The 14,074-nt window shown below is 41.3% G+C and overlaps 1 protein-coding gene across 2 annotated transcripts in view; it reads left to right on the top strand.

The window, feature by feature from the left end:
• The window catches only part of DOCK5 (dedicator of cytokinesis 5), an 85,773-nt gene that overhangs the window by 49,589 nt on the left and 22,110 nt on the right, over window positions 1-14,074 (top strand). For both annotated transcript variants that reach the window (XR_008825997.1, XM_056362966.1), the window contains exons 27-40: window positions 556-651; window positions 1,616-1,714; window positions 4,393-4,487; window positions 5,153-5,231; window positions 5,765-5,865; window positions 6,973-7,031; window positions 7,525-7,679; window positions 9,290-9,375; window positions 9,897-10,053; window positions 10,511-10,551; window positions 10,665-10,755; window positions 11,667-11,786; window positions 12,575-12,664; window positions 13,450-13,554. Coding sequence is in view for 1 of the 2 variants with exons in the window: in XM_056362966.1 (XP_056218941.1) it covers window positions 556-651; window positions 1,616-1,714; window positions 4,393-4,487; window positions 5,153-5,231; window positions 5,765-5,865; window positions 6,973-7,031; window positions 7,525-7,679; window positions 9,290-9,375; window positions 9,897-10,053; window positions 10,511-10,551; window positions 10,665-10,755; window positions 11,667-11,786; window positions 12,575-12,664; window positions 13,450-13,554 (1,374 nt within the window). In the remaining variant the exon portion in view is untranslated. The remainder of the gene's footprint in view (window positions 1-555; window positions 652-1,615; window positions 1,715-4,392; window positions 4,488-5,152; window positions 5,232-5,764; window positions 5,866-6,972; window positions 7,032-7,524; window positions 7,680-9,289; window positions 9,376-9,896; window positions 10,054-10,510; window positions 10,552-10,664; window positions 10,756-11,666; window positions 11,787-12,574; window positions 12,665-13,449; window positions 13,555-14,074) is intronic.

The raw sequence follows: 14,074 nt of genomic DNA, 5'->3' as shown, positions 1-14,074 counted from the left end.
GTAGCTGTGTCTATAAAGGAGCCATGAAGGGCTGAACTGGTGGTTTATCACTACAGTACAAAAAGCTGCTACTTTCCTTTCTAGGGAGCAAAATGTTATTCCCAGCTACTTTGGTGGCTTGTTGAATTACTTGGATAAAGTCATGAAAGTATTTGGTTTCTCATTTTTTCTGCTATGAAACAGGGACAACGATCATTATTCAGTCAGGAGAACACAGTTACTCGCCATGTTAGTTATGGAAATAGATTCTTAGTTGCTGTGAAAAGAAAAGTTTGAGCTGAAAAGCTGTTCTGGGAGAACAAAGCCAAATCAAGGCATCAGCTTTGGTTTAGCTGTGCCAGGACGAGCTAATGAAGCTGGTGTAGATAATTACGCTAGCTCTCCACCAAGTGTATACCTGCAGTATTTGAATCAAATGCCCATCTGTTTTAAATCTCCTTTTTTTGCATCCTCTAATAACAAGTAAGCACTGTCAGGGCAGTCCTCCCACACAGGCAGCACTCTGTAGAGCAGCATACATTAAGAACTCAAATTTTCCTGATTGAACATCCCCAGGGGCCCACTGCTGTCCACATCCAGCTGATCATGGAACGCCTGCTACGGAGAATAAACCGCACAGTGATTGGAATGAGCAGACAGTCTCCACACATTGTGAGAGCCTTTTACTTGCTTCAGTTATTACTTTACCATTTGTTATCGTGGAATGGATTCTCCTGGGAGATTTCAGTGTGTAGCAGTGGTTTATGAAATCATCTTTCCGTTTCCTGCCGGGCTTCTGTGCCACTAAAATGTGGCTTTTGGTGGTTTTCTGAGACCAGGTATTAGGGTACAAATCGTCCTACTCCAGCAGCAGTTTGAACTGAGTCACGGTTGGCTGTGATTTCAAGTTCCTTTGGGCCCTTGTGCACAAAGAATGTGGTTTCAGTGCAGTTTCTGATACACAAGGAGTCTTTGCTTGAAAAATGCTCTTTTTGTCACCTTGGCTGAATAGGATTAAATGCTGAAGGATGAGGCATCTCTAAGGGGCGTTTCGGAGTATTGTGTGGCATCTTAGGAGGTGTAAGCAAGCTGGTATGTTTAAATCTGCCCTGTACTTCATGTGCAGCAAGCCTGAAGAATCAAGAGCTAGGCATATATAGCAATACCATATTTTTGCTAACTCTAAGCTCGAGTTAATGCTACCAATATGTCAGCTGTGAGAATTACAGTTGGCTGTAGTAAATCTGAAAGTCGTAGAACCATCTAGGTTGGAAAAGACCCTTAAGATATGATGAAGTGGTTTGTATATGTATGTGTATATATATATGTGTGTGTGTGTGTGTGTATATATATATATACATATTACACTGTTTGGAGGATGCATTTGTCTTGCAAACTGTGATCCCTGGGGAGAAAGAAAGTTATACCTAGATTCTGTATTTGAAATTTAGAAAGTCCTGACTGGTTTGGGGCAGAGGGATAAACAGTCACACAGACCAGTGCCAGGACACGGAGGAGCAGGATTGTGATCAGTGATATTTGATTAGGCAGAGCTCTGAAAGCATATGCCACACTTTGAACTTACAGTGCTTAATACAGGAAAATAATCAAATATTTTGTTTCTTTCCTATTCTAGGGTATTTTTGTGGCCTGCATGACAGCCATCCTGAGGCAGATGGATGATTTCCATTACAACCATTACATCAATACTTTCAAAACCAGGCAGGACATTATTGTAAGTCAGCCTGGCTGAGGCATTAGCTCAGTCCATAAAGAATTACACTCTGCTTCTAAAAGGTCATTTCAAGTTGCTGTGTTCAGTTTGGAGTGCTTATACTGTGCTCATCAGCAATGAGTTATGGGCACCTAATGCCACAGCCACTGGGGATATATTCACATCACCCCTGCTGGGTATACGCTGTGGATGTTGCTGACTCAGTGTAGAGCCTGAGAATAGCATTTGTAGCATTGACTGAAAACACCTTTAATGGCTATTTTAAGTCTGTGCAAATAAAAAGTCAGGAACCAGAAGAATGAATGAAGATAAAAGGAAAAGCATTTTCCCCTCTCTTGCTCTCGCTGTATCTTTTTGTGATCCTGTTCTCTCCCTCTTATCTTGCCCCTCTAGAGATTAATTAAACGCTTTAGTAGGCAGCAGTGCAAAATAGTCCCTCCGTGTTAAAAACTCTTCTGTTTGAGTCTCCCCGAGACTTTCAATATGAAACCAGGTGAAACATTAGGTGGCTTTTTTTTGAGATGCTTCAAATTAACAGTTGTGCCCAGGTTTTTCTTCAAACTGCCCAGAACAAGTCAGAACCATAACCAGTATTTATGCGTGTTTCTGAAGCACGACGCAGCAACTGTTCTGGCTTTATTTTTTTGTCCCCGTACTCCTCATTTTGCAATTTAGAAATGCTTGCTTGTTTAAATAGGGGCTGGGGAAGAGCCTGGGGTTCTGTTCTTCCTGTAAAAGCTAGATCAAAACCCACAAGACAGTGTTTGTAATTCATTTTGGATGGCAAGGTGATCTCTTTTTTTTTTTTTTTTTCTCCCCCCCCCTGCAGTTGGAATTGCTTGCAATCTGTTGAGCAACATAGCCACCTACAGGACACACACATTTCTGTCCCTTCTCCATCTGAAATGCCACTTGGCTGCACTGTCTGTAGAGAGCACTCATCATCTAGTTTTAGATTTTAGATTACCCAACTTTTTGTGACGGAAGGAAAAACCAAAATGAGGTAGATTCAGGAATTCTGCCGGTGCTCATTAAGTAAATGAACGCAGAGGTTTTCGGCAGGGTTATGTAGCAATGCTGTGCCTGAGGACGAAGGGCGCTAGAAAGACAAAGCTGATGGATTCTGGAAAAAGGTGGATTCAAGGCAGAATTGAAATGTATTTTATGTCAAGCAGGCCTCAATTCAGATTTTTTTCCTTTTCCTGAAGAGCAGTTGAGCTAGTAGGAGACCAGTGTAACTTAACTTCAAGGTAAGGTTAAACAGGTGTGTAAAAGATTCCCTGAAATGTAAATTTCACATTGAAGCTTAGCTTGCAAGTTGAAGATGTCTTGTTTTACCATATAGTGCTGCATCTTTTCACTCAAGTAGGAGAACATTTCTATATAAAGACACATCAAGAGGGTGAATTATGTACAAATTAAACTACCTGCATAGCATTTAAACAGAAACTGATAGAAAATAACAATTTTGAATCCAGTTTTTATAGATCCTTAGACCTACAGAAGTAAGCCCATGTTTGGGGTGGTGTAGTAGTTGTTAATAACAATGGAACATTACATTTTGTTTTACTGCCATAACAGTTTTTATTTTTGTTGTTTATTGTTGGGTTTTATTTGCCGTGGTATTTTCAGCCCTGGCATTGCATTGTTACTTGGTTGGTTTAACACTGTTCTAAGTTAATTCATATCTTCAAGGTGCCCCATGTCAAGTCCAGGCCTTTCCATCAAGCTCTGATTTAATAATGCCTAAAGGATTTTTACTGAGGCAGCACCAAATGCCCATTTTTCTCTCTACATCGATGTCGCTTGCCAATTCTTTAGAGCAAGCTGTTCAGCTCAACAGAATTTTTTTTTTTTTTTGGCTGGTGATCTTTGCAAGGTGGTTATTTCTCATGTGACCTTCTTTGTGTGTCTCATTTGTGAATGCTGATGTGCTGTCTTTTTAGAGAATAGGATCCATTTAAATGCTCATAGGTCGCGTTTGTATCTGTAGAGACCACAATGTAGAGATCAGTAGTCTTGATATTATCGTCTTTTGCTCATGATGTCTCTTCTTTTTCCTTTTTCTTTTTTCTTACTCTACAATTCAACCTTGCCTTGCCCAGGTCTAAAGGTGTGGTACAGCTTTGTTTGGAGCAGTTTACTTTTTGCACAACTAATGTTCTAAACCCTGTGTCTGACTGCACATCCACTACCTCTGTTTAACTGTACTTCTTAAACTGGACCAGAAAAGACCTAACTAACTGGGGAAGTGAAAATACATTATTGTTCCATCTTAATAGAAGATACTGCATGAGGCTGTCACACTGTCATCATGAAGACATTTGGAAACAAATCCTTGAATATTGGTTTTGCTTTTTAATCCAGCTTGTGTACCAGAACTCCCTACAACACAGCTTAATTCAAAACAGTAAAGACAGATTTAATTAAAGACATCAACATGTTCTGTGGAGTTATTTCTTCTTCTGTAATTGAATGGATGAGATGTCAGAAATAATTTAGTTACTGGAGTATGCCCACACAATAAGAAAACCTTCTTAGGAGTTAAAGTGTATTGATTGCTAATTAATGCAGTCATTGATCAATACAATTGCAAACATTTGGATTTCGCTATATTTTTATGCAGATAAGAGTACCATATTCAACTTGATGGGCTCTGTTTTTTATTTTTCCAACAGGACTTCTTGATGGAAACATTCATTATGTTTAAGGATCTGATTGGAAAAAATGTCTATGCCGCCGACTGGATGGTCATGAATATGATGCAGAGCAGGTAGATGGTTGCTGCTATTTTAAGTCTTGCTGCTGCTTCGGAGCCTTTCTGGTCCTGAAAGGAAGGTGACTCACACAAGCAGGCTTGCAAATCACTGGAGTTACATAGGCTTATTTTCTTTTACAGTTTCAGGGTGATGTAAATTAGATTTCAGTAAATTGTAGTGCCTGCGCTGTTGAGGGAACTGGAAATCTTTCTTCCTCTGCCTAAAGGCACACAGTCAAAACCGTGCAGTCTTTCATCCAGTTGCTTACCTGCTGGAGGGTACAACATGAATCAGAGAAGCCTTTTTAATTTCACTTCTAGGGGAATCAAATGGCAAACATTTTGGACCTAAGCGCGGTCAAGGGTTTGGTGCGCTGGCCTGTAAACTAGAACTACCCGGGTTCACTTCTGTCCTCTGCCGTGGACTTCATGTGGCCTCGTGCGAGTCACTATACTTGCTAAATCTCCAGTCAAGGTTTCTTTTGTTCAGAAACAGAGCAGTAACTTCGCCTGAATGTCCCTTGACTGGGAAAGAGGTGAAATAGCATTCCAGAGGAGTACCTGTCTTGTTTGGGAGCATCTATTTTTGTCCACTGGGCTTATGCGTAGTTGTAAACCCAGATCTGCAATGTTATTTTTTCAAGAGCTACCTTTTATTTGATGCTTTTAATCTCTTTCAGGGTTTTCCTCCGGGCAGTGAACCAATTTACCTCTGTACTTAACCGTTTCTTTCTGGACCAAGCAAATTTTGAACTCCAGGTAATAGTTACTTTTTTTTTTTTTTTCTTGTGGACCCCAGGCCTGAAAGGCAAGAAGAACAAAAAAATCCCACTGTTAACAGATTTTTTTGATAGGGTGCATGCCTGCGGAAAATGCCCATCATCTTTTCTAGAAAAAAGCAGCAGAATGCAAAGCAGTTCTGAATTACAGAACCGTGGTTAGTGCAGCAAGAAGTTGCAAGCAAATACAGCTGCTGCAGGCTTTACAAGGTCACGTCGAGCCGCACGCTGCCTATAGCTGAGTTGTGCTTGACTAGTTAGGAACAAAACACTGTATGGGTGGGTGTACCCACTGTCGCTTCCTTTACTTGGAAAGTACAAGCGAAAAAGGGTGAGAAGTTTGAAGCTGCTGTATGCTTCTGGCTTGCCTGCTGTGCTGAGAACGCAGGCTCACCTGCCAGGTCCCTGGTGTGCTCATTAACGCTTACCTGGGAGACTGCAGCATTTGGGTGTCCTGCTGGTTGTTGCTTTTCTTTTGTCTTCTCCTATTTTAGACTTGTTTCTCTTCCGCAGCTCTGGAATAACTATTTCCATTTGGCAGTGGCCTTTCTCACTCATGAATCCCTCCAGCTGGAGACTTTCTCGCAAGCCAAACGCAACAAAATTATCAAGAAGTGAGTTTACATTTTAAAAGTTGCCAGGCCTTTTTGCTTTAAGAAGCTTTCTTTGTAGTGTTCCGGACATACCCCGTACCATCTTAGGAGGAGATGAAGCATGCCATGGAAGTGCTTGGTTGATGAATGATGATGCAGGGAGGAGGGGTGACTAGGACAGATGTCAGGTCTTTACCCTGTGGATCGTCTTAAGTCTGGTCAGACAGATCCTGAGCTGTCTGAGCTGAACTTAAGCAACTTGCCAAAAGATTGTTTTAACTGTAAGTTGTGTAAGAGAAGGCTTGCCGTAGTTCCCAAAGCAAGACCTTACGCAATTCCTCAGCTGTTATGTAAGGTAGGTAAGAAGGATCCTAAAAGCCCTGCAACTTTTTTGTCCCCTCTCTTTGCTTTTTCTGTTTTGAAAGTGAGAGCGCTTCAGAGGCATTCATCAACCCAAAAGTAGTAATTTTTAGTAACTTGGCCAAATTCACAAAGGCACTGAATAGCTTTTACTTCTGCGTTTAGCTGGAATCAACTGCCTAAGTATCTTTGACAAGTGCTTAAATATCCTGACGTAGAATGTTGTTAGGGCATATATAGTTAATGTTTGTCATTACACAAAGTAATCTTTTTTTTTCTGCAGTAATGACAGCTTTAAGAAGCCTGGTAATTAAATATTCTTGCATTGTCTTGATATAAGCGGTTAAAGCTTTAGGGAAAAACACCAAATGCAACAAAATTCTGGGTAGAATTGCTTGAAGCAGCACAGGCTGCGGCTTGATTCTGCTCTTAGGGCATCTGTAGTCTTCTGTCGTAATGGCACGTGGCCATCCTCTTCCTCTGTGCATTGAGTGTTAGTGCTGGGCAGGGTAAGGAAGAAGAAAGATGAGGTGAACATCTAACAGAAGGTATGTAATACTGAGGACCTTCATGGTAGACCTTAGGGAAGGTGGTCTGTCAGACCCCTTGGTATAAATGCCCAGCATATTCAGGTTTGTGTGGTGGGTTTTTTTAAGGAGAGGGTAATAGATTTTGTGGGTTTCCCATTAAATTTATATAGCAACTTTGCAAAGGTAATATCAATGTGTAAGCATTTTCTTTTTCTTTCTAATACTTTTTTTTTCCTAGGTATGGGGACATGAGGAAGGAAATCGGCTTCAAAATAAGGGATATGTGGTACAACCTGGGTGAGTGCCAGCTAAGGAATTATCTATATTCAAGTTCTCAAGCTGGGTTTCAGACCTTTTATTTCTTTATTAAAGCTGCTCGTGTTTAATGTGGGGGAGATACACTTAAGGTTCTGCTGTTTCAGTGTGCAAAATCTTTTCCAGTGAATAGCTTGCAAAAGCTGATCTTTTCTCATGTCAGCTGCTGAGATAATTTCTTAGATTCCTTATAAAGGATGTTCTGACACATGAAGGAAAAGTGTAGAATTTTTCATAAAGCCTTTTTGATTTGCAGCATTGCATACAATTCAGTTAAATTGTTTTCTTGGGCTATTCCTGAATTTTGGAGCTGTTAACATGTTAATTCTACCTTAAGTAGCCATTACCCACATAAAATATGCTTTCTAAGCAGAATGTCTGCGTTTTATGGTCTTTACTTTATATGAGTAATGTGCTAAAGTATTTGGATATCCAAATCGTGCCATTAGGGTGCATCTGGTTGACTTTCTTGCAGGTCCCCACAAAATCAAATTCATTCCAGCAATGGTAGGCCCAATCCTGGAGGTAACCCTGGTCCCAGAGCCTGAGCTACGGAAAGCTACCATTCCCATCTTCTTCGATATGATGCAGTGCGAGTTTAACTTCAGTGGGAACAGGAACTTCCATATGGTAAGGGAGCCTGGCATCTTCAGTACAGATGTTCCACAGAATGCACTGGGCAAGAAGGAGAAGAAAATATTTAAACAAAACCAAAACAAAACAACAAAAAAACCAAAACATGCACAAAACAAGCCATAAACTTCGTGAAGTTACTCGTAAGTGCTTTGTAGGAGTCAGGACTCTTCATTTCTGTCCCTGACTGTATGTTTGCATGACTTGGATAATTAATGAGTTTCTCTGTTTTCATACCTTTCTGCATTTGCAGCTGTGTGAATACCCACATCCGAATTGTGAAGCAATTTGGAGACCCTAAGAGAGTACTCTAAAAAGTACTGTCTATTTATGTTTATAACAACCATATAAATTCCCCCAAGACAGATCTTTGGCTGTAAATGTAGGTTACTGTAAAGACAGTCCAGTGTTAAGACTATGTAGTTGCTTACGTACTGACTAAATTCAGTACGTTAAATTCAAATTTGACAGCACATTTGTGAGTACTGATGCCACCGTTAGGGAAAGGAAAGCAATATGAAGGAGAGACACCATTTGCTTGAGGCTACACAAGTATAAAGGACAGAGCAGGGAACAGAACCCGGACCGCTGCGTTCCAACCCCGTGGCGATTTCTCTGGAAATTACCTTTTATTGCACTGAGAAAGCACCACAAAATAAGGAAGGAAAAAGAGGAGCTTTGCTTTTGCCATGAGGTTAAGTTTTCAGTGCAGTTTCTAAGGACTTATTCTTCCAGCTTTCCTCTGGGGATATCGGACATTAACATCTCAACTGGCAGGCAGGGGACACTGTAGTTGCGCTGTAGACAGTCTTCTCCCTGGAGATGGGTAGGAGCCATCCATCCAAAAGGCAGCCACCTTGGCATTTCAGACTGTTGTCAAATGTGACGTGCATCTCCCTAAGCACCATCCTTGCACCAGCTTAGACTCCAGCTTCAATGGGTATATGGGATCTTTCTTCCCTTGGGGTCATCAGTCTTTGGTGTGGTTGGCCCCAGGGTCTGGGGGGGGTTGGGAATTGGTAGAAAGAAGCAGGATGTGTGTGGCATGGATTTTCCATTCCAGTGGTATTTATATACTAGCTACACTTACAACTGAGACTCTGTACTTGACCTGCTTGCACATAACAGGGCATATCTTCATGGCTAGACAGACAATCACACAGGACTCGGTTCTAGCATCATGAGAAGTTGCTTTAATTAGTGGTCACGAGTGTTTGTGATGGTCAAAGTTGTGACTTGCCCTTAACTGATGGTAGTAGTCCTGTTTCTTTAGGGTGAGTGAATGAACATTCTGTAAGATGGCTGCTAGAATGCTTCTCCATCCTAGCCAAACTGAACTGTTACTCGGTGGGGGAGAAGGGGAAGAGTTACCCCAGAGCATGGCTTTCCAGTGCCTGTAGGATGAGGCTTGTGTTTCCTTGCTCCAGTCTTGTCATTTTGCCGCCTTACCATTTTTTATTCTGCTCCAGCAATGAAAGTGTCCTCTAACTTGGCTTGTAAAACCAGCGTCTGATGGCAGGCCAGTTCAGAAACACCAGCCACAAGCATTACTAATGTTCAGACCACACTCTTGAGAATTGCTGTCTGTGATTTTTTTGCCTTTGCAGTTTGAAAATGAGCTGATAACCAAGCTGGACCAGGAAGTGGAAGGTGGCCGAGGGGATGAACAGTACAAGATTTTGCTGGAAAAACTGTAAGTTTTATAAAGAATTTGAGGGGCTTTTTTACAGCTTAGTTGGCTATTTTTCTAAGGCAGAGAAACCCAAATGCATTACTCCAGTGAACAGGGAGACAGAGCAGTTGACAGGAATCTTAATGCTAGTCAGGTATTCTGAGATTGATTGTCTTAAAATGATGCTTTTATTCTGGAGCAGCAACTCCCACAACTACCGTAAACTTGGAGTTGAAATCCTGGAGGCAGGTGCCAAACTGGCAAGGGGGTTGTAAGTGGAAAAGCTTGGGAACAGCAGGCTCAGGCTTAGAGTGTAGAGAGCACCAAGAATAGAACCCAGGTTTTTAGTCAACAAGACATGCTTTGACCTGCCTGGCTTGGGTGTCTCAGGTCCATGGGTGTTGGTGTGAAGTTCTGCACTGTGAGAGTCTCGGTTCCAGGAATATATTTGACTCTCTGAGTAATTTATGCTGAAGTTCTGCTTACCGCTGCTCAGAGCCGTAATGGAGTATTCCCTTCTGTCTCTCTGGGTGTATCTGCAGCCTCCTGGAGCACTGCCGGAAGCACAAGTATCTGGCTACTTCTGGAGAAGTGTTTGCCTTGCTGGTCAGCAGCCTGCTGGAGAACCTGCTGGACTACAGGACAATCATGCATGATGAAAGCAAGGAGAACCGCATGAGCTGCACTGTCAACGTGCTGGTATGGGCAAGGCTGGATTTGGATACGGGTGCTTCTTTACTGACCTGGCTTTTGTGAATTCGGAAGGATATTTTTTTATTTTTTTTTTTAATCGAGTCATATGGCTGGTCCATGTCTACATGGTAATCTGAAGTCCTGAAACACAGGCAGGAAGGATGGCTAGCTGATAGTTCAAGAAACTTGAGCTTAAAACATGGGCCCTGTTCCACTGCAAAGAGTCCGTATGACTTTGGTCAAGTCACTTTCTCTCTTCGACTTGCCCTTTTTCTAGAGGTGATAGTAGTCCCATCTTATGTTGAAGGTATGGTTGCAGGGATATGTGCACATATATGCAAAATGAATGCAAAGATCTTTCAGATATCTAAATATGATGCTTAACTTTTGTGTCTAGAGATGATGATGCAAATCTGTAGGGCCTTACATTGTGAAAGCTTTACTTTTTTTCCATTCTTGGCAGAATTTTTATAAGGAGAAGAAACGAGAGGACATTTATATCAGGTGGGCTGTTTCCCCTCCACAAACCTGTGTAGAAGCCTGCCTTTCTCTTGGTGTTCTGTACACTGGTACAGGAGTCCTTCACATCAAGTAACAGTTGCTTTTTGTTTATTTAGGTATCTTTACAAACTCCGGGACCTGCACACAGACTGTGAGAACTTCACAGAGGCAGCATACACTCTCCTCCTCCACGCAGAGCTGCTCCAGGTATTACACTGAAGCCAATCTTAGTTTCCATTGTCAGGGTATGGGTTTTAAATGAAGTGTAAGTAGCTCAGAATAAACAATTCACTTTTTTTTCTTTTTTTTTTTTTTTTTCAAATGTGACTTCGCGTTATCTAGGTTGTAGTGGTCATTAAGGAGCTTCACAGTTTTGCAGGTTGCACAGCAGCTAAACAGATAAAAGCAAAAATGTTATCAGCATCAATTTGTTAGTACTCTGAAACAGAGTCCTATAGTGAGCTGGGAGAAAATGTCCATGTTCAGGGTTGTAGTACAGGTTTTTTCCACTTCTGTGTGAACAGTGTGAAATGCATTAGCCTAAGCTATCTTAATTTGCATTTGTCAACCTCTTCATGTCTTCCACAGATTAATAAAGCATACACATTCAGTTAGTGTCTCTGCTTAAGACCTTAAGCCAGAACCACACCAGTTTTGCAGATAAAATTCCACTTGTATCAGCGTTTTAAAGGGATTTTTAAATATGACTAAGACAAATTTATACAAGTTCAGATGAATTCTTAAACTGATTTGAAAATAAATTTCTAATGTAGAAAAAAACCTGCATGGAGCTGAAGCTTTCTGGCTGGTTATGTGTTTAGTGGGAGAGTATAATCAGATGTTTTTCTGAGCAGCTGGCTGAAGGGGTGTAAGAAGTTACTGCTTGCTGGCCACTTGTTACTCTAACCATGCTGCTGAGCTGCAGCGTTTGTACGTTCTAGTTTACACTGGTCAGCCAGCTCAGCTTGTATCACTGCAAAACTTGCTCTCCCTTTGCATTGATGAGGGATTTGTCTTGAATGCAGCCTTGTAGAAGGTGAATCTATCCACTCTAAGGATTTGTTCATCTTAAAATATTCCAGTTCTTTCAACTTTGCCTTTTTTCCCCTCTGCGCTAGTGGTCCGAGAAGCCGTGCGTCCCTCACCTCCTGCAGAGGGACAGCTACTACGTCTACTCGCAGCAAGAACTCAAGGAAAAACTCTACCAAGAAATCATCTCCTTCTTTGACAGGGGCAAAGTGAGTGTCTCTGCGGCGTTCGTACACTTCACTGAGGAGTGCTTGGCTCGGTGGAGGTAGCTGGCTGAAGTTGGTTTCGAGGGTAAAAGCAGATGTGACTCCGTAACAGGCCTTTGATGCTTAGGCCTGACTTTGTACTAGGATGTGTATGCTATGAGCAGGGCATGTGTTTGTCCTGGTGACATTTGAATCCTTCCGCTTCCTTGTTAGTCAAAGAGCATCTGAAAAATTAAGCCTGTTGAAGGTACTGAGTAGAGGGGGAAACTATAGGTATTAGCCTTTATTTTTCTGGGTAATGGCTTTTGTCAGGTTTTGTGCATTGAGTAAGGATAGCTTGTCTCGCTGATGCTGAACTGGTGTTAGTTGCCCTTTGGACAGACGGTTCTACCAGGGCTGAATGAGACGAATCCAAGGAAGCCTGATGCAGGGGATGAGCTGTAAGTGTGTAGGGGGAGGAGAGCACCTGGGCTTCTCTTGCTTGCTGTTTAGACATGTCCTTCCACCTCTTTGTGCCTCAGTTTTCCTTATCAGGAGTAGCGATGGAAACTTTGCTTTGTAAATCACTTTCAGATCTACAAATCAAAAGAGCTGTGTGACTATAGTAATTATTGCAAAAAATTTTCAACGTGGAATCTAAGGGAAAGTTGGCAGTGCATTAAAGTACTGCCTGAATTAAAATCAGCTGAATTTTTTGTTTACCTATCTGTGGTAATGAATGCTTTTAACTGTGTCTTTTATTTTGCTTGTGCTTCTCATCCCCCACCTGCCTCCCTTCACCCTCCATGGAGATGTGGGAAAAAGCCATTCAACTAAGTAAAGAGTTGGCTGACATGTATGAAAACAAGGTCTTTGATTATGAGGGACTTGGTAATCTCCTGGTAAGATTTTCTTTTCTCCATTTTCAGCAGGCTGCTGACTGCTTAAATTAATATTGTTGAGCAGGATAAGCCCAAAATACATCTATGTTAAAGACAAACAAACCAACATAACCCCCGTGGTTTTGTAAAGCTTAATATTAAAAGAATGTTTTCATAAATTGTTTTTGAAGTGTGTAGTTTTGACCTTGTAATTAGCGTGACGTAGCGCTTGCAGATGTTTAGCATTCTTGGTGTTAATCGAAAAGGTAACATTTGCACGGTTTATTTTCAGGCTCCATAAATCTCATCACCTTATTAGTCCTGTGGTAAAACTACTGTGTATGAACACAGAACTATAGAATGATCTTGGTTCAGAATTGTGTTTTTTAGCGGTTAAAGATGTAACCAGATGGTCTTTATGTTCTTTCATATGAGAATCATCTGCCCAGTTTTATTTCTGCCAGTTCTCTGACATTTGTCACCACTTGTGTCTGCTCAGTTGCAGAATATATTTAATTTGTCTTTCTACAGTTAAGGATTTCAAGTATCTTCCTGGAATCCTAAAAAACATGGCATTGTTCTCACGTCTGCAGGCTAGGAAATGAAGTTGATTTTCACCCAGATAAAGCAAATATTTGACCAAGGAAATGGTTATGTATGAGATACTGTATCAAAATACGATTGAAAAAAGTTATCTGTAGGAGAGAGCTAACAGATCGGGATTTGTCACTGGGAGTGTAAGCTACAGTCTGGCAGTGTACTTGAATACTCCAAAGTGAAAATGCTGGTGACTTTTTCTTTTTCAGAAAAAGCGAGCTACTTTTTATGAGAATATTATGAAGGCAATGAGACCTCAACCAGAGTACTTTGCTGTTGGATACTATGGTCAGGGTTTCCCCTCTTTCCTCCGGGTAAGAATTCTTCAGCCCTCAAGTTCTGGAGTGGTGGGTACTCTAAAAGTTGCAACTTTTGCAGAGCTTCCAAGAAAATTCAGGCACCAAACTCCTTTTCCTTTGAATGACACTGAGAGATCTGAGTCCCTTAAGTATTTCAAAGCATTTCAGCATATGAAAGAGAGACAAGTAAGAGACCAGATTTTACCAGCTTTACCAGATGTTACCAGCTTTTATAAAGTTAGTGTGTTGCAATAGGCTTTGTTAGATGACTGGTATGTTCTTATATGGACTTAAACAGAATCTACCTTTTGTATCTGTCTCCTATAGGCTTCCACAGAAATATGGTTGTTGCCATTAGAAAATGTTTAGCTTGTAAAGGATTTATCCCGTTGCTTTTCAGCCTGAATCAACCTAATTTTCAGGACATGGATCATTTCAGTGCTCAAGCACGTTAGTGAGAGTCTGGCCCACGCAGAAGAATTAAAATGCAAAGATGCTTCCTGTTTGAGATTGCTGCTAAGCATTGCTGGATCTA

This window comes from Falco biarmicus, chromosome 18 (genome assembly GCF_023638135.1).
Source record: "Falco biarmicus isolate bFalBia1 chromosome 18, bFalBia1.pri, whole genome shotgun sequence".
Lineage (NCBI taxonomy): Eukaryota > Metazoa > Chordata > Aves > Falconiformes > Falconidae > Falco > Falco biarmicus.
This window is presented reverse-complemented; position numbering and strand designations above follow the sequence as displayed.